This window comes from Salmo salar, chromosome ssa26 (assembly GCF_905237065.1).
Source record: "Salmo salar chromosome ssa26, Ssal_v3.1, whole genome shotgun sequence".
NCBI lineage: Eukaryota > Metazoa > Chordata > Actinopteri > Salmoniformes > Salmonidae > Salmo > Salmo salar.
Window position 1 is genome coordinate 38384695 of NC_059467.1, and position 20092 is coordinate 38404786.

Sequence of the window (20092 nt, forward strand, 5' to 3'; positions counted from 1 at the left end):
TTTTTTAGTCTCCAAATATCCACTATTTCTAATGTGTCCATAATATTTGTGATTTCCTTAAGGGCATGGTGATGATAGTTTGTAGAGTGATTACCTTTACGGTCCATTGAAGTACTTAACACTGTGTTATAGTCTCCTACCATAATGATTAGATCATTTGTTTCCTGTAAGTTCAATAAATTGGTATAAATGTTTTCGAAGAAGTGTGGATCATCCTGATTTGGACCATATAGATTAATGAGCCAAATCTCTTTTTCGTCCACTTTCATATTTAAAAGGATCCACCTTCCTTGCGAATCATTCCTGACTATTGTACATTCAGATCAAAATTTCTGTTAATTAATATCAATTAATATCATCATCCACCTCTGGCCTGCTCGCCTCCCTACCTCTGCGGAAGCACAGTTCCCACTCAGCCCAGTCAAAACTGTTCGCTGCTCTGGCACCCCAATGGTGGAACAAGCTCCCTCACGACGCCAGGACAGCGGAGTCAATCACCACCTTCCGGAGACACCTGAAACCCCACCTCTTTAAGGAATACCTAGGATAGGGTTAAGTAATCCTTCTAACCCTCCCCCCTACCCTCCCCCCCAAAAAATATATAGATGTACTATTATAAAGTGGTTGTTCCACTGGATATCATAAGGTGAATGCACCAATTTGTAAGTCGCTCTGGATAAGAGCGTCTGCTAAATGACGTAAATGTCAATGTAAATCACACCCTTTGAGTTCCTTTGTCCATGACAGAAAATTATTTCACCACCCCATTCCTTTTTCCACGCAACTTCATCTAAAGATGTAGAGTGAGTTTCCTGTAAACAGTATATGTTATATTCCTTTTCTTTTAGCCATGTAAAGACTGATCTTTTTTTATAATCTGCTAAACCGTTAAAATTATAACTGGCTATACTTATTTCACCCCTTACCATAACTAGATACTATTCTCAGACTAAATTGACTATAATTAGTGCTTGTAAAGTTACTGCCATCAGAGGTAATATGAAGGTCAAAACTAGAGCTTTCAAATGTCTGATATTTAGAATTCAAGAAATAGGATCTAGCAATATTTGTTTTATTCCCTTGCCTGTGCCTGTGAGCCAATGCCACAGATGTTAGAAAATTGAGACAAATTATGTGTGTAACAAATCTGAGTAGGTTGATGTGTATGATATTGGATGTGCTATAATGAGAGTGTGTATGATGTCTGTATAAGAGTAAGACTATATTGTGTGATGTCCAAATACATAATAACTCTGCCAATTTGCATGGTTGAGTGTCTATGTGTGTAACATGTAGTGCGTATAGCCTTAATATTCATGATAATTGTATTCCATATCGTATCACCATCATAGTTGCATCATAATTACCTTTAAAACCTGTTAGGGCTAGGGGGCAGCATTTGCACGTCTGGATAAAAAAAATGTACCCGATTTAATCTGGTTACTAATCCTACCCAGTAACTAGAATATGCATATACTTATTATATATGGATAGAAAACACTCTAAAGTTTCTAAAACTGTTTGAATGGTGTCTGTGAGTATAACAGAACTCATTTGGCAGGCAAAACCCTGAGACATTTTCTGACAGGAAGTGGATACCTGATGTGTTGTATTACCTTTAAACCTATCCCATTGAAAAACACAGGGGCTGAGGAATATTTTGGCACTTCCTATTGCTTCCACTAGATGTCACCAGCCTTTACAAAGTGTTTTGAGTCTTCTGGAGGGAGATCTGACCGAACAAGAGCCATGGAACGATGATGTCCCATTAGACACCTGGCGCGCGAGTTCATGTTGGGTACCCTCGTTCCAATACGTTATAAAAGAGTATGCATTCGTCCACCTTGAATATTATTCATGTTCTGGTTAAAAAAGGCCCTAATGATTTATGCTATACAACGTTTGACATGTTTGAACGAACGTAAATATTTTTTTCCCCTCGTTCATGACGAGAAATCCGGCTGGCTTAGATCATGTGCTAACAAGACGGAGATTTTTGGACATAAATTATGAGCTTTTTTGAACAAAACTACATTCGTTATGGACCTGTGATACCTGGAAGTGACATCTGATGAAGAGAATCAAAGGTAATGGATTATTTACATAGTATTTTCGATTTTAGATCTCCCCAACATGACGTCTAGTCTGTATCGCAACGCGTATTTTTCTGGGCGCAGTGCTCAGATTATTGCAAAGTGTGATTTCCCAGTAAGGTTATTTTTAAATCTGGCAAGTTGATTGCGTTCAAGAGATGTAAATCTATAATTCTTTAAATGACAATATAATATTTTACCAATGTTTTCTAATTTTAATTATTTAATTTGTGACGCTGACTTGACTGCCGGTTATTGGAGGGAAACGATTTCCTCAACATCAATGCCATAGTAAAACGCTGTTTTTGGATATAAATATGAACTTGATAGAACTAAAAATGCATGCATTGTCTAACATAATGTCCTAGGAGTGTCATCTGATGGAGATTGTAAAAGGTTAGTGCATCATTTTAGCTGGTTTTATGGTTTTGGTGACCCTGTCTTTGACTTGACAAAACATTACACACAACTCTTGTAAATGTACTGTCCTAACATACTCTAAATTTATGCTTTCGCCGTAAAACCTTTTTGAAATCGTAAAACTTGGTTAGATTAAGGAGATGTTTATCTTTCAAAGGGTGTAAAATAGTTGTATGTTTGAAAAATTTGAATTTTGACATTTATTTGGATTCAAATTTGCCGCTCTTGAAATGCACCTGCTGTTGATGGAGTGCACCACGGGTGGCACGCTAGCGTCCCACCTAGCCCATAGAGGTTAACATAATTGAAAACACATCCCAGCATTTCCATAGCAATTGACGTTTCACATGATCATGAAAGAGACTGAGAATTAGAACCTAACAATAGGTACTCTGTTTCCAACTGTCACACCCCATCAGAACCCTAAATATAAGCTTTTCTTTACTCCATTGTTTGTAAACAATGTATTTGTAAATAAACACTGTATGGCCTCAAAACATGTTTAAAACTATAATTTGGATCTCATGGATGGTCAGTCCTTGCAATTACGGATTAAGAGTACAGTACACACTCAAAAGCATCAGCCAATAGTACAGTGAGTTAAAGGATTGCCATTTGGTTGAGTGACAGACAAAAGCCTAAGTAGGGAGTATGTCAGGACATGCCATCTATCCACTGCCTTACACACTGTGAACCATCAGATCCTCCTCTCCACCCTCTCAGGGTTGGGCGTCTCAGGCTCTGCTCACTCTTGGATTGCATCCTACCTCGCAGGTCGCTCCTACCAGGTGGCTGGAGAGGATCTGTGTCTGCATCACGTGCTCTCACTACTGGTGTCCCCAGGGCTCGATTCTAGGGCCTCTCCTCTTTCTCATTCCACCAAGTCACTCGGCTCTGTCATATCCTCACCTGGTCTCTCCTATCATTGCTATGCTGATGACACTCAACTACACATCTCTGCGTACTTGTCAGATATCTCAGCTTGGATGTCGGCCCACCACCTCAAGTCCAACCTTGACAAGAAGGAGCTGCTCTTCCTACCGGGGAAGGCCTGCCTGCTCCAAGACCTCTTCATCACGGTTGATAACGCCAGTGTCGTCCTCCCAGAGCGTGACCCTGGACAACACCCTGTAGTTCTCTGCAAACATCAAAGCAGTGACTCGCTCCTGCAGGTTCATGCTCTACAATATCCTTAGAGGAACACCTTTCTTCACACATTAAATATAGCAGGTCCTGATCCATGCACTTATCATCTCCCATCTAGACTACTGCATCTCCCTGTTGGCTGAGCTCGACGCTTGTTCTAGCAAACCCCTGCAACTTATCTAGAATGCCGCAGCCCACCTGGTGTTCAACCTTCTTAAGTTCTCCCATGTCCCCCTGCTCCTCCGCACACTCCAGTGTCTTCCAGTCAAAGCTTGCATCATCTTCAAGATCCCGGTGCTCGCCTATGGAACAGCAAGGTGAACTGCCCCTACTTAGGTTATGCTCAAACCCTACATCCCAACCCGAGCACTCCGTTCTGTCACTTCTGGTCTCTTGGCCCTCCCACCGCTATGGGAGTGCCCAGTCAAAGCTCTTCTCTGTCCTGGCACCCCAATGGTGGAACAAGTTTTCCCCTAAAGTCATTACACCGGAGTCCCTGCCTATCTTTCGAAAACATCTGAAACCTTACCTTATGAAGAGTATTTTACCTTAAAGAGTATCTTAAATAACTCTCATGGCGCATTCGGGCAGGTAGCGTTCTCCTGACATCCGCCAAACCCATATTTGTCCGTCGGACTGCCAAATGGTGAAGTGTGATTCCTACCTCCAGAGAACGTGTTTCCACAACTCCAGAGTCCAATGGCGGCGAGCTTTACACCACTCCAGCCGATGCATGACATTGCGCATGGTGATCTTAGGCTTGTGTGGGGCTGCTCGGCCATGGAAACCCATTTCATGAAGCTCCCGACAAACAGTTATTGTGCTGACGTTGCTTTCAGAGGCCGTTTGGAACTCGGTAGTGAGTGTTGCAACTGAGGACAGACGATTTTACGAGCTACATGCTTCAGCACTCTGCGGTCGCGTTCTGTGAGCTTGTGTGGCCTATTACTTCGCGGCTGAGCCGTTGTTGCTCCTAGACGTTTCCACTTCACAATAACAGCACTTACAGTTGACCAGGGCAGCTCTAGCAGGGCAGAAATTTGACGAACTGACTTGTTGGAAAGGTGGATCCTATGACGGTGCCATGTTGAAAGTCACTGAGCTCTTCAGTAAGGCCAATGTTTGTCTATGGAGATTGCATGGCTGTGTGCTCGATTTTTATACACCTGTCAGCAACGGTTGTGGCTGAAATTGCCAAATCCAAAAATTTGAAGGGGCGTCCACATACTTTTGTATATATAGTGTAGCAACCTTAAGATAAGATAAGAGGGTCTGTTTTAAATGAAATTTTTATTGTATGTGTGGGGTACAGAGGTAAGCTAGTCATTAAAAAAGAATGTTAAACACTATTATTGCACACAGAGTGCGTCCATGAAACTTATGTGACTTGTTAAGCACATTACTCTTGAACTTATTTAGGTTTGCCATAACAAAGGCGTTGAATACTTACTGACTGAAGACATTTCAGATTTTCATTTTTAATTAATTTGTAAAAATGTCTAAAAACATAATTCCACTTTGACATTATGGGTTTTTGTGTGTACACTTAGAAAAAAAGTGTTATTTTGCTGTCCCCATAGGAGAACCCTTTGAAGAATCCCTTTTGGTTCCAGGTATAACTATTTTGGATCCAGGTAGAACCCCTTTGGGATCCATGTAGAACCCTTTCCACAGAGGGTTCTACATGGAACTCAAAAGAGTTCTACCCAGAACCAAAAAGTGTTTTCCTATGGGGACAGCCGCAGAACCTTTTCGGATCCCTTTTTTAGTGTAAGCTAGTGACACAAAATATCTATATTTAATCCATTTTAAATTCAAGCTGTAACACAACAAAATGTGGAAAAAGTCAAGGGGTGTGAATACTTTCTGAAGGCACTGTATGTCAGGACATGCCTAGGGAGTATGTCAGGACATGCCTAGGGAGTATGTCAGGACATGCCTAGGGAGTATGTCAGGACATGCCTAGGGAGTATGTCAGGACATGCCTAGGGAGTATGTCAGGACATGCCTAGGGAGTATGTCAGGACATGCACTCTTGAATGATCAGGTGAGAGCTCACCTTTTTTTTTGGCAAACGACCCAGAGATTGCTTAGTTAATGTGATTGAAAGGTTAAATATACAACTCTGTCCAGTCCCCCATTAGGCCATAGTTTCTGGCAAGTGGAGTAAAGGCATTTAGTTTGATGGGACCGTGTGAGCAGATGCTTCGGTAGCCATGTGTAGTAGCCAGACTAACCTATAACCTTTATGTTGAACTATATTTGCTTGAATTCTTGTAGAAAATATTTTCTACCATCCAAGTGAACTGTAACAATGGGTCAAGCAGAAAGCCACAATGAGGAGATGGATTTGGAGCAAATTCAGGAGCTGTGTATGACTTTTATGAAGGAGTGCCCAAGTGGGGCTTTGCACCTGCATGAATTAAAACGGATCTTTGGTGTACTAGCTAGCTGCGAGGAAGAGACTTTGTACATTGAGACTGTCTTCCATTCATTCGACACAAACAGGGTAAGTGAAGTGGGTAAAACATTTTTCAATCAGGAAATAATGTTACAAAAAAATTGAAATCCGTTCTATTCATCCATTGTGCTGTTAAAGGGACAGTTCACCCAAATTACGAAATGTAATATTGGTTTCCTTACCCTGTAAGCAGTCTATGGGCAAGGTATGACAGCAATCAATGCTGTGGTTTAGTTTCCCTGGCACTGTTTTCAAATGCTAATCTCATGGTGCTGATATAAAAAAAATAGTGCATCATATTCAAATCATTTACATTTCCATCAGAAAGTATTCATACCCTTTGACTTATTCCACATTTTGTTGTGTTACTGAATTCAAAATGTATTCAATATATATTTCTCTCACCAGTCTTCACACAATACCCCATAATTAAATGTTTTGAAATGTTTGCAAATATATAACTATTTAATGGACATAAGTATTCACACCCCTGAGTCGTTACATGTTACAACCACCCTTGGCAGCGATTACAGCTGTGAGTGTTTCTGGGTAAGTTTCTAAGAGCTTTCCACACCTGAATTGTACAATATTTGTCCATTATTATTTTCAAAATGTCAAGCTCTGTCAAATCTGTTGTTGATAATTGCTAGACAACTATTTTCAAGTCTTGCAATAGTTTTCAAGCAAATTTAAGTCCAAACTGTAACTCGGCCACTCAGGAACATTCACTATCTTGGTAAGCAACTCCAGGGCAGATTTGGCCTTGTCTTTTAGGTTATCACCTGCAGAAAGGTGAATTCATCTCCCAGTGTCTGGTGGAATGCAAACTGAAACATGTTGTCCTCTAGGATTTTGCTTGTGCTTAGCTCCATTCTGTATCTTTTTTATCCTGAAAAACAGTTTGAATGGTGTCTGTAAGTATAACAAAACTCATATGGCAGGCAAAAACCTGAGAAAAATACAACCAAGAAATGAGAATTTTGTGGCTGTACTATTTTCGAGTCGTTGCTAATAGATCACACAGTGACAAAGGATTCATTTTGCACTTCCTACGGCTTCCACTAGATGTCAACGATCTTTATAAAGTTGTTTGAAGCGTCTATGATGAACAGAGACCGAATTAGAATGCAGGGAAGTTGACGTCCCTGGGATGTCGTCACTTCATTATTGCGCGCACCTGCGTGTGCATGTGAGGCGAGACATTTTTCAAAAACGTTTTTCAAGACACAGGAGAGGTCGGGTTGAAATATTACTGATGTTTCACGTTAAAAATGGCCGTAAAGATTGATGCTAAACAACGTTTGACATGTTTGAACGAACGTAAATAGATTTTTTTTTAACTTTTCGTTGTGACTTCCCCCCCGCCCTACATTTTGAGGAGCCTACTGAACGCCTAACAACATGGAACAACTTGGAGTTATTTGGACATAAATTATGAACTTTGTCGAAAGAAACCACATTTGTTGTGGACCTGGGATTTCTGGAAGTGCCTTCTGATGAAGATAATCAAAGGTAAGGGATTATTTACAATAGTATTATTGATATTAGATGGTTACTAGATGGTGCTAACCTGTATATCCTAGCCTATTGTTCTTAGCATAGCACACATTGCAAAGTGTGATTTCCCAGTAAAGTTATTTAGAAATCTGGCAATGCGGTAGCATTTACGAGATGTTAATCTATAATTCTTTGAATGACAATATTATAATTTACCAATGTTTTCGAATAGTAATTTTGTAAATTGTAACGCTGATTCACCGGAAGCATTTGAGGGAAAAAAATTCTGAATTTCACCGCTACTGTAAAATGCTGTTTTTGGATATAAATATGAACTTGATGGAACAAAAAATGCATGTATTGTATAACATAATGTCCTAGGAGTGTCATCTGATGAAGATTGTCAAAGGTTAGTGCATAATTTTAGCTGGTTATCTGCTTTTGGTGACGCCTGTCTTTGAATTGACAAAACATTACACACAGCTATTTTCAATGTACTCTCCTAACATAACATAACTTTATGCTTTCGCCGTAAAGCCTCTTTGAAATCGGACAATGTGGTTCGATTTAGGAGATGTTTATCTTTCAAATGGTGAAAAATAGTTGATTGTTTGAGAAATTGAAATTATTAGATTCTTGCAGTTTTGAATTTCCCACCATGGTCACTTGTCAATGAATCCCAATACCGGGATCAGAGCGGGAAGGGGTCCTCAACAGGTTGCAAGTACAAGCATACCCATAACATGATTCAGCCACCACTATGCTTGAAAATATGGACAGTGGTACTCAGTAATGTGTTGCATTGGATTTACCCCAAACTTAACTTTGTATTCAGGAATTGCTTTGCCAATTTTATGCAGTATTACTTTAGTGCCTTGTTGAAAACAGGATGCATGTTTTGGAATATTTTTTATTCTGTACAGGCTTCTATCTTCTCACTCTGTCAAATAGGTTAATATTTTGGAGTAAGTACAATGTTATAGATACATCCTCAGTTTTCCCCCAAACCAAATGTATTAAACCCTGTAACTGTTTTAAAGTCACCAATAGCCTGATAATGAAATCCCTGAACGGTTTCCTTCCTCTCCGGCAACTGAGTTAGGAAGGACGCCTGTATCTTTGTAGTGACGAGGTGTATTTAAAAATATATATAGGTGTATTTAAAAATATATATATATTTTTACCTTTATTTAACTAAGCAAGTCAGTTAAGAACAAACTCTTATTTTCAATAACAGCCTAGGAACAGTGGGTTAACTGCCTTGTTCAGGGGCAGAATGACTGATTTGTACCTTTTCAGCTGAGGATTCGATCTAGCAACCTTTCGGTTACTGGTCCAAAGCTCTAACCACTAGGCTACAAAGGGATATTCAATGTCTGCTTTTAAAATATTTACCTTCATCTACCTTCTTTGCAAAGCGTTGGAAAACCTCCCTGGTCTTTGTGGTTGAATCTGTGTTTGAAATTCACTGCTCGACTGAGGGACCTTACAGATAATTGTATGTGTGGGGTACTGAGATGAGGTAGTCATTAAAAAAATCACGTTAAACACTATTATTGCAACTTACTATGTGACTTGTTAAGCATTTTTTTCTCCTGAACTTATTTAGACAAGCCATAACAAAGGGGTTGAATACTTATTTTTTTATTAATTAGTAAAAAAATTGAAAAATGTGATTCCACTTTGACATTACGGGGTATTGTGTGTAAGCCAGTGACAAAAATCTCAAACAATTTAAAATTCAGGCTGTAACACAACAAAATGTGGAAAAAGTCAAGAGGTGTGAATACTTTCTGAAGGCACAGAATAAATTACTTTGTTGAGCTTCACAATCAATTTGAGATACTTTCAATTTGGACATAATGCATAAAAAATGCTAATACCGGTATAATGACATCATTTTGTAATTTGGGTGAACTATCCCTTTAATTGCATTAGCTTCAGTTATCAATATACATTCAAGTGGTAAACATGCAATAAATCCATGTATTGTTTTCACAGGATAACGCGTTGGATTTTATGGAGTATACGGCCGCTCTTCACCTGATATTGCGGGGGAACCTTGAGGATAGGTTAAAGTGGTCATTTAAAATCTACGACAAGGACGGAAATGGCAAGTTAGACCGACAAGAGGTGAAAAACCTAATTCGGGTAAGAAATTACACATCATCTTCCTCTGCATTATGCTATTGACTGGCTGCTTCGTTTTGGCCTGCAGTTGGCTACTAGTAGTTGTAGATCAGTTAGGCTAGGCTATGCACCTTCTTTTCTAAGGGTAAGAACAGCTGGACACATTTTGGTAGTATAATCTGCAGTACTCAGTTTTCTAAATTGTATGACTTGTATAATACTTGTATAATACAGGTATAATACAGGTATTACATTAAACGAATGTTATTAGGACAGTGCCTTAATATGCTGCAGGTCAGGGATTAGGATCAGGTGAGGGATTATGATCAGGTCAGGGTAAAGTGACTGCGTGGGATGACTGGGGTTTTCACAAATCTAATTCTGTCCGTACACGTTATTGGATGAAAGGATGGGAGGAGCAAGTGGCTTTAATACCAATTATTCTTGGGAACACCTAGCCCTGATCCTATAGTTTATCTGGTTCTGAACTGAACCAGCCCCCATGCCTATAGGTCAGCTGAGTTCACGGCTCTGGTATTTACTGTATATATAGGACCTCAATCTTTTTTCCTTTGTCCATTAAAAAGGCCTAATGTCAGAGTATTGTTTCAGTGTAAAAAAAAATGTTTCTCCATTTCTAAAGATGTGTTACCCCACTGATGATATGATATATGATATATTATAATGTTAATAATACTTTATTACCTAGTTTTGTTAACCCTCGATTTCCTAAATTAAGACAACATAACATTGTAAGGCAGTTGGGTAACTATACATTTACTGCCTGTCACGTCCTGGCCAGTATATAAGGTTAATTGTTTTGTAGTTTGGTCAGGGCGTGGCAGGGGGTATTTGTTTTATGTGGTTCGGGGTGGTGTGTTTTGTGTAAAGGGTGTTTGATTTAGTAATTCCGGGTTTTGGTTTATGTTTAGTATTCTATGGTTAGTCTAGGTTGTGTGTTTCTATGTTTGGTTGATTGGGGTTGGGACTCTCAGTTGAAGGCAGGTGTTGTCTATCTGCCTTTGATTGAGAGTTCCATATATTAGGGTGTGTTTGTATGTGTGATTTGTGGGTGATTATTCTGTGTATAGCCTTGTGCCTTACCAGACTGTTTATTTGTCGAGTGTTCGTTTTTTGTGTTTTGTATGTTCGGTTTTGAAGATAATTAAAAATCAAGATGAGCATTCACGTACCTGCTGTGTTTTGGTCCTCATTCACCGACAACAAGCGTGACAGAATCACCCACCACCAAAGGACCAAGCAGCAGAGGAAGGAGCAGACGGAGTTCGAGTTGGACTGGCGGGAGAAGTGGACTTGGGAGGAAGTTCTGGACGGGGCCGGACCCTGGCATCAGGCTGGGGATTATCGACGCCCGCAGGGGGAAATTGAGGCAGCCAAGGCAGAGAGGCGGTGGTACGAGGCCAAGTACGCGCTGAAGGAGAAGCACGAGAGGCACCCCCAAGAAAATGTTGGGGGGGCACACGGGTAGTTTGGCTAGGCGTAAGAAGAGCCGGAAGCCAGCTACTCGTGGTTATATGGAGGAGCGTATGGGGTGGAGAGCGCTATGTTTCGCTGAGGAGCGCACTATCTCACCCATACGCACGCACAGTCCGGTGCGCGTTATTCCAGCCCCTCGCAGGTGCCGTGCTAGAGCGGGCATCCAGCCTGGTAGGAGGATGCCTGCGCAGCGCATCTGGTCGCCGGTACGCCTCCGAGGACCAGGCTACCCAACTCCCGCTCTACGCACGGCTACCATCAGGCCCCTGCACAGCCCAGTCTGCCCTGTACGAGCACCCCGCTCGTACAGGGCTACTAGTTCCATCCAGCCAAGGCGGGTTGTGCAGGAGGTAAGATCTAGACCGGCTGTGCGCCTCCATAGCCCTGGGTTTCCAGCTCCTGTCTCTCGTGCGGACCCGGAAGTGCGTCAACCCAGTCCGACTCGTCCTGTTCCCGCTCCCCGCACTAGCCTGGAGGTGCGTGTACATAATCTGGTAAGCCCAGTACCAGCACCACGCACCAGGCTACAAGTGCGTCAACCCAGCCTCGCCAGTCAACAGTCTTCATCAGAGCTGCCCGCCAGTCAACAGTCTTCATCAGAGCTGCCCGCCAGTCAACAGTCATCATCAGAGCTGCCCGCCAGTCAACAGTCATCATCAGAGCTGCCCGCCAGTCAACAGTCATCGTCAGAGCTGCCCGCCAGTCAACAGTCATCGTCAGAGCTGCCCGCCAGTCAACAGTCATCGTCAGAGCTGCCCGCCAGTCAACAGTCATCGTCAGAGCTGCCCGCCAGTCAACAGTCATCGTCAGAGCTGCCCGCCAGTCAACAGTCATCGTCAGAGCTGCCCGCCAGTCAACAGTCATCGTCAGAGTTGCCCGCCAGTCAACAGTCATCGTCAGAGCTGCCCGCCAGTCAACAGTCATCGTTAGAGCTGCCCGCCAGTCAACAGTCGTCAGAGCTGCCCGCCAGTCAACAGTCGTCAGAGCTGCCCGCCAGTCAACAGTCGTCAGACTGCGCTGAACTGCCGGAGTGGTCAGACTGCGCTGAACTGCCGGAGTGGCCAGACTGCGCTGAACTGCCGGAGTGGCCAGACTGCGCTGAACTGCCGGAGTGGCCAGACTGCGCTGAACTGCCGGAGTGGCCAGACTGCCCTGAACTGCCGGAGTGGCCAGACTGCCCTGAACTGCCGGAGTGGCCAGACTGCCCTGAACTGCCGGAGTGGCCAGACTGCCCTGAACTGCCGGAGTGGCCAGACTGCCCTGAACTGCCGGAGTGGCCAGACTGCCCTGAACTGCCAGAGTGGCCAGACTGCCCTGAACTGCCGGAGTGGCCAGACTGCCCTGAACTGCCGGAGTGGCCAGACTGCCCTGAACTGCCGGAGTGGCCAGACTGCCCAGACTGTCCCGAATTGCCAGACTGCCCAGACTGTCCCGAATTGCCAGACTGCCCAGACTGTCCCGAATTGCCAGACTGCCCAGACTGTCCCGAATTGCCAGACTGCCCAGACTGTCCCGAATTGCCAGACTGCCCAGACTGTCCCGAATTGCCAGACTGCCCAGACTGTCCCGAATTGCCAGACTGCCCAGACTGTCCCGAATTGCCAGACTGCCCAGACTGTCCCGAATTGCCAGACTGCCCAGACTGTCCCGAATTGCCAGACTGCCCAGACTGTCCCGAATTGCCAGACTGCCCAGACTGTCCCGAATTGCCAGACTGCCCAGACTGTCCCGAATTGCCAGACTGCCCAGACTGTCCCGAATTGCCAGACTGCCCAGACTGTCCCGAATTGCCAGACTGCCCAGACTCTCCCGAATTGCCAGACTGCCCCGACTGCCCCCCGGCGATGCCAGAGTGGCCCGACAGCCTGGAACGGCCGGAGCCAGAGCCACCTCCAGAAATAGGTGGGTTGGGGAGGGGGTGTAGCACAGTGCCGTCGTTGACGGCAGCCACCCTCCCTTCCCTCCCTTTAGAAAAGGGGACTTTTTGTTGGTGTTGCTTGGGGTTATTTTTTTGTTAAGGTGCTTCTGGGGTAGCACCTTTAAGGGGGGTACTGTCACGTCCTGGCCAGTATATAAGGTTAATTGTTTTGTAGTTTGGTCAGGGCGTGGCAGGGGGTATTTGTTTTATGTGGTTCGGGGTGGTGTGTTTTGTGTAAAGGGTGTTTGATTTAGTAATTCCGGGTTTTGGTTTATGTTTAGTATTCTATGGTTAGTCTAGGTTGTGTGTTTCTATGTTTGGTTGATTGGGGTTGGGACTCTCAGTTGAAGGCAGGTGTTGTCTATCTGCCTTTGATTGAGAGTTCCATATATTAGGGTGTGTTTGTATGTGTGATTTGTGGGTGATTATTCTGTGTATAGCCTTGTGCCTTACCAGACTGTTTATTTGTCGAGTGTTCGTTTTTTGTGTTTTGTATGTTCGGTTTTGAAGATAATTAAAAATCAAGATGAGCATTCACGTACCTGCTGCGTTTTGGTCCTCATTCACCGACAACAACTGTGACACTGCCTTAAATGTTACCTTATGTGAACTCAGTAAATTAAGCTCAGATAAACAACACTAGACAAAATATTATTTCTGTAATATAAAAGTTTATACAACTTGACATTTTTCGTCAGTGGGGTAAATCCATCTCTTTATGTTGAAGCCCTTTTAAATGAATACCATTTCAGATAGGACAACAGTGTAAAAAACACTTCTGTCAAATACCACACTTTATTTCCCCCAAGTGTATGTAATGAAATGCATCTCATACAATTGCAGATCATTTACAAAATCCAGCTTCATACAACTGCCATAAACATGACACCTAATGAAGTGTGTGACAGGATCTTTGAGCTGGTCGATGAAAATCATGATGGTAAGTGGCCCGGTTAAGATGTATTAATGTATACGGCAGAACATGCATTCAAATCTGTGCCAAATATACAGTACTTCCATCAAACCACCACGATGAACAATCTGTGTTCTAAGGGGGGGGGGGGTTGTTGTGTGTCTGAGGGTGGAAATGGGGCTCACATGGAGGCATGTCAGTAATGAATGGAGAGACAGATAGCCCAAAAGAGATGGACAGAGGGATGGGATGGACCACTGCTCACAGTCTTGGAACGTTAGAATGAGATTGAAGGTGAAGGGATGATACGTGGGGTGTCATGTGGACAAATGTAAAACAGAAAGCTGCATTTATGCTATTACCCCTGAATCATCTACTATTATGGACTGATTTGTAATGAGAAGTTTAACCAAAACCTCTTCTGTACCTTCTTCCTAAATGGTGATAACAGCACATACAGCATATGATGACTGAGAAAGATAATTAAACGTTAAGAGTGTAAACACTATATTATATCTGTACCACTGAGCACTGTTTCTATCCTTTTCTGGATGTAAATTCAAGCATATACTGTGTATTGAAATGTATCCTCCTTTTAACATATGGCGTGACAGTAGCACGGAAATTGGCTGAGAGGATCTCAGTGGTGTCACATATCTAAGAGATAAAACTTGTAAAATAAAGTATTTTAATACATGAGGACCCACAGTTTGCATCAGAAGGGAGTCAGTGCATAGTTCTGGGGCTCCAGCTTTGACCTTGACTAAAAAGTGAGTATCCTTAACTGAGGGCTATTTGGTGAAACCACTGGCTGTACTGTATGTCATTTATACTTTCTTATATGTTAATGTATCGAGGAATGTATTCTAAGTCCCTAGGAAAAAAAGGAGTCATCAGGGAATTCCAATGGCTGAGCAATATCCTTTTGTGTTCTAATGCCATCTTCCATCAGCGGGAGACAATATACCTTTGTCACTGACCTTTACACACTGGTCAGTCTGATGTAATGGCCAGGATTAGGTAATGCAAGTGCTAATTGGTGGTCCATTTGAGGGGGACATAGCTCTGGCATCCTCATGGTCAGGTGCTACGTGGCCCATTATACAGAGGAAAGATGGAGGTTTTGCTACTGGTTTGTTGTTTTATTTTTAATAAGCATGAATGGCTTCCCACTTTTAATAAGCATGAATGGCTTCCCACTTTTAATAAGTATGAATGGCTTCCTACTTTTAATAAGCATGAATGGCTTCCTACTTTTAATAAGCATGAATGGCTTCCTACTTTTAATAAGCATGAATGGCTTCCCACTTTTAATAAGCATGAATGGCTTCCCACTTTTAATAAGCATGAATGGCTTCCTACTTTTAATAAGCATGAATGGCTTCCTACTTTTAATAAGCATGAATGGCTCCCTACTTTTAATAGCATGAATGGCTTCCTACTTTTAATAAGCCTGAATGGCTTCCTACTTTCTTACTAAGTTGGCACTACATCCGAGTTATGTCTAAGGCAGTAACCTTAACGTGAGAAAGATCTTGGATCATTGCCCACCAAATGTATATTTTTTTCCTTTTATTACAGGCCAGATTTCCTTTTCTGAGTTCATGGAGGGGGCCCAGAAGGACGAGTGGGTCATGAATATGCTCAAGCTGGACGTGAACGCTAGTGGCTGGGTCATGCAGAACTGTGTAAAAATGACTTGAGCCCTCCAAACAGGTTCTACCATCTACACAGAGAGGGGTTGTGTCCCTCAAATGGCATCTGAGTTTTGTCTTTTTCTCATGAGAAACCTGATGCCTTGGGCCTAAAGATCTGTCTCTGCCTCCATGTTTGCTTGCGGTGGTTCAGGCATAGGCATGGAGCACTTTCCTCCTTATCACATCTCGTAGTTGTTCTTTTAACATGCTGTCCATGCACGTTGATGTATGTCAGAACAACAGGCGGTCTCTTTTTGAGTGCTGACCAGCTGACAGGATGGAGTCTCATTCAGCACATGGCTGTCATAGCTCACTGGAACTCTGGTAGATTTCAAACAGAGTTCAAAGGTCATATTGTGTGATATGATATTACACAGGGTCACTATCTGCAGTTTGCGTATTTACATTGGATTCAAATGTAAAAGGTTATGGAATTCTATACTCAGTAATATTGTGACCGTGGTTATGAAATTATCATATTAATAATATTATGTAATGAAAATAATTATTTCACAACCTTATACTTTCAAGTACGAAGTAAGCAGCTATTTCAAAACATTATATCAATGCAAATATCATACCATTAGTAACCTAAATGTGATATCATGTTATGTTACCCATATTTATTTTTACCTATTATAATGTTTAAGGAATTTATATCACACCAGAGAACTTAGAATGGGGATATGTTATATTATTCAATGTCAAGTACTTCAAATCCTTTCATCATACCTGTAAAAAACAACGAGACATCACAAAAAAGCTTTAAAAAGCTTTAAATATCAGCAGTTTAAACTGTGAACCAAACTGTTGGCTACTGTTGTTGCCAGTTCCCAAAGAGGTTATTTTAAGTATTTTATGGTAATTTCTTTAATGTAGCCTACATTTTGGAATATCTTTACACATTTTGAAGCTTTACTATTGTCCACACATCAAGCTTCCACAAATTGTATTTGAGATACTTAAATCAACCCTTTGATGAAGAATTAACCTTTTGATCAAGAATTAACCTTTTGATCAGTAATTAACCTTTTGATCAACATCTAGTCAGTAAGTGCTGTGATATTTGATCCAAGTAATGACTAAAGATAACACAACAGATCATTCTAGATAGAACAATCCTCATACCAAAAATAAGAATTTTGTATAGAATTATGTGCATTCAACACATTTACACCAAATATCTATATTTCTATATTTGCAAGAATTAGATTAAACATTAAGTGGTCTCACCATAGCAACCATTCTTTGTTTATTTATTTGACAATCGATGCACCCATCATGATAAACCACAGTCTTATTGTCACATAGTTGAGAGGTGTACATGTAAGTAAGCATTTAATTGTACTGTATATGTACACCATGTGTATCCTGTGCATATGACAAATAAACTGGATTTGATTTGCAAAGCCACATAGGCATACCTCATGGAGAAAGAAGCTTTCCACTAGTATTTTCTTGGGTGGGTGTCCCAATGGAAAAACCTCCTTGCATCCATGACAAGGGTTCCCAGCATTGGTCTTCATGTAACCTACAACAGATTTGTACCTTGTCAGCTCAGAGATTCAAACTTGCAACCTTTCGGTTACTAGTCAAACGCTCTAACCACTAGGCTACACTGCCACCCACTCTGTTACATGACACTGTGATACATAACATTTCTACGCACTAGGCATCGTTGCCTCAGAGCAGAAGTTTGTTCAAACAGTGAGGCACAAGAGTCCATGCTATATCATGAATATAGTCACAGGTAAATGCCGTTGTTCGTCCTGATGTGCTTGTCACACCCTGATCTGTTTCACCTGTCCTTGTTATTGTCTCCACCCCTCCAGGTGTCGCTTATTTGCCCCAGTGTATTTATCCCTGTGTTTCCTGTCTCTCTGTGCCAGTTCGTCTTGTATGTTTCCAAGTCAACCAGCGGCTTTTCCCGTTCTCCTGCTTTTGCTATTCTCCTTTTTGTAGTCCTCCCGGTTTTGACCCTTGCCTGTTTCTGGACTATGTACCCGCCTGCATGACCATTCTGCCTACCTTGACCTCAAGCCTGTCTGCCACTCTGTACCTCCTGGACTCTGAACTGGTTTTGACCTTTTGCCTGTCCACGGCCATTCTCTTGCCTACTCCTTTTGGATTATTAAACATCTTAAACTCCAACTATCTGCCTCCTGTGTCTGCATCTGGGTCCCGCGTTGTGTCATGATAGTGCTAGCAGAAGGCCTTTCAACCCATTTACCTGGGACTATATTCATTATAGTGTCACATGCCTTACTGCTTTTTAAAAAAAAATCACAACATGCATGCAAATACCGAGCAATCAGCATCGAGGATCCAATCAGCATCCAAACTACCTGTTTTATAACAAGAAATCACACCCAGCTGTCTGAGTCTCTGAGGATGGAAGAGTGAGAAAGAGGGGAAGTGAGAGAGTGTCCAGGGTTCATGAACGGTCTTCTCTATGCTCTCCCATGTGTGTACAGTACATTCACTGTGAACCTTTCAGACACTCCAGATGCACTGTATTTTGCACTTACCTGTGATGACTCATTGTATTACAATGTAGCTTTATACGGATTCTCCGCCGTATGTCTCTCTCTGTCCATAAGTTATACGGATTCTCTGCCGTATGTCTCTCTCTGTCCATACGTTATACGGATTCTCCCCTGCATGTCCCTCTTTATCCATATGTTATACGGATTCTCTGCTGTATGTCTCTCTGTCCATACGTTATACGGATTCTCCCCTGCATGTCCCTCTTTATCTATATGTTATACGCATTATCTGCCGTATATCTCTCTTTATCCATATGTTTAGGGCTGTATGTCCATATGCAGAATATAAAGTGGATTTAGGTCACCTGTAGGTGTAACGGCCGTCGAAGGGAGTAGACCAAGGCGTAGCGGGTTGAGTGCTCATAATTAACTTTATTTAGAACACTAAACAAAACAAGAAAATCATGACAGCCCAATTCTAACCTGCCCACCCCCGCTGAAGGCTCGTGGCTGAGGAGCGTCGCTGCAGGCTCAGGGCTGAGGAGCGTCGCTGCAGGCTCAGGGCTGAGGAGCGTCGCTGCAGGCTCAGGGCTGAGGACCCTGCAGGCTCAGGGCTGAGGAGCGTCGCTGCAGGCTCGTCTAGGAGCGTCGCTGCAGGCTCAGGGCTGAGGACCGCTGCAGGCTCAGGGCTGAGAGCGCGCTGCAGGCTCAGGGCTGAGGAGCGTCGCTGCAGGCTCAGGGCTGAGGAGCGTCGCTGCAGGCTCAGGGCTGAGGAGCGTCGCTGCAGGCTCAGGGCTGAGGAGCGTCGCTGCAGGCTCAGGGCTGAGGAGCGTCGCTGCAGGCTCAGGGCTGAGGAGCGTCGCTGCAGGCTCCGGACGGTGGGCCGTCTGCAGGCTCCGGACGGTGGGCCGTCTCTGCAGGCTCCGGACTGTGGGCCGTCTCTGCAGGCTCCGGACTGTGGGCCGTCTCTGCAGGCTCCGGACTGTGGGCCGTCTCTGCAGGCTCCGGACTGTGGGCCGTCTCTGCAGGCTCCGGACTGTGGGCCGTCTCTGCAGGCTCCGGACTGCGCGTGTGGATGGGCGAGACCGTGCGCACTTCCGCATAGCACGGTGCTCTCCACCCCAAACGCTCCCCATAATAAGCACGGGGAGTTGGCTTAGGGCTCACCCCTGGCCCAGCCAAACTACCCGTGTGCCCCCCCCAAAAGTTTTTGGGGCTGCCTCCTCTCCTCCTGAAATGGAGGATATAATGCCTCATACCTCCGTCGTTCTGCCTTAGCTGCCTCCAGCTCCTTCTTCGGGCGCTTGTACTCCCCAGCCTGGTGCCATGGTCCTTTACCATCTAATATCCCCTCCCATGTCCACGACTCCAAGTAGCTTTCCTGTTGCTCCTTCCTCCGCTGCTTGGTCCTTCTTTGGTGGGTGGTTTTGTAACGGCCGTCGAAGGGAGTAGACCAAGGCATAGCGGGTTGAGTGCTCATAATTAACTTTATTTAGAACACTAAACAAAACAAGAAAAAACACGACAGCCAAACAGTACTGTCAGGTACACGAAACACTGAACAGAAAATAACCACCCACAAACACAATGAGAAAAAACCCTACTTAAATATAGTCTCTAATCAGAGGCAACGAGATACAGCTGCCTCCTATTAGAGACCAATCCCAAACACTTCCAAACTAGACATAGACAACCTAGAATAAACATAGACATAGACTAACATAGAACATAACCCAAAAACCCCAAAACACACAAAACAAACACCCCCTGCCACGCCCTGACCAAACTACAATAACAAATAACCCCTTTTACTGGTCAGGACGTGACAGTAGGT

General features: G+C 43.2%; 1 protein-coding gene across 1 annotated transcript; it reads left to right on the forward strand.

Annotated features, from left to right (window-relative positions):
• The first annotated feature begins 5764 nt into the window (after positions 1 to 5764).
• On the forward strand, positions 5765 to 16574 carry LOC106562749 (guanylyl cyclase-activating protein 2-like). Its single transcript, XM_045708834.1, has 4 exons — positions 5765 to 6168; positions 9619 to 9768; positions 14006 to 14102; positions 15657 to 16574. The coding sequence occupies exons 1-4, from the start codon at positions 5974 to 5976 to the stop codon at positions 15776 to 15778; spliced, it is 564 nt and encodes a 187-aa protein (XP_045564790.1). The 5' UTR covers positions 5765 to 5973; the 3' UTR covers positions 15779 to 16574.
• Positions 16575 to 20092: the final 3518 nt, after the last annotated feature.

What these genes read in the sequence shown, in the direction of transcription:
- LOC106562749 (XM_045708834.1), top strand. Translation starts at nt 5,974, where the DNA reads ATGGGTCAAGCAGAAAGCCACAATGAGGAGATGGATTTGGAGCAAATT. An exon ending in AGGTGAAAAACCTAATTCGG is followed by an intron (nt 9,769 to 14,005) that starts GTAAGAAATTAC and finishes ATACAATTGCAG; the next exon opens with ATCATTTACAAAATCCAGCT. An exon ending in GGTCGATGAAAATCATGATG is followed by an intron (nt 14,103 to 15,656) that starts GTAAGTGGCCCG and finishes CTTTTATTACAG; the next exon opens with GCCAGATTTCCTTTTCTGAG.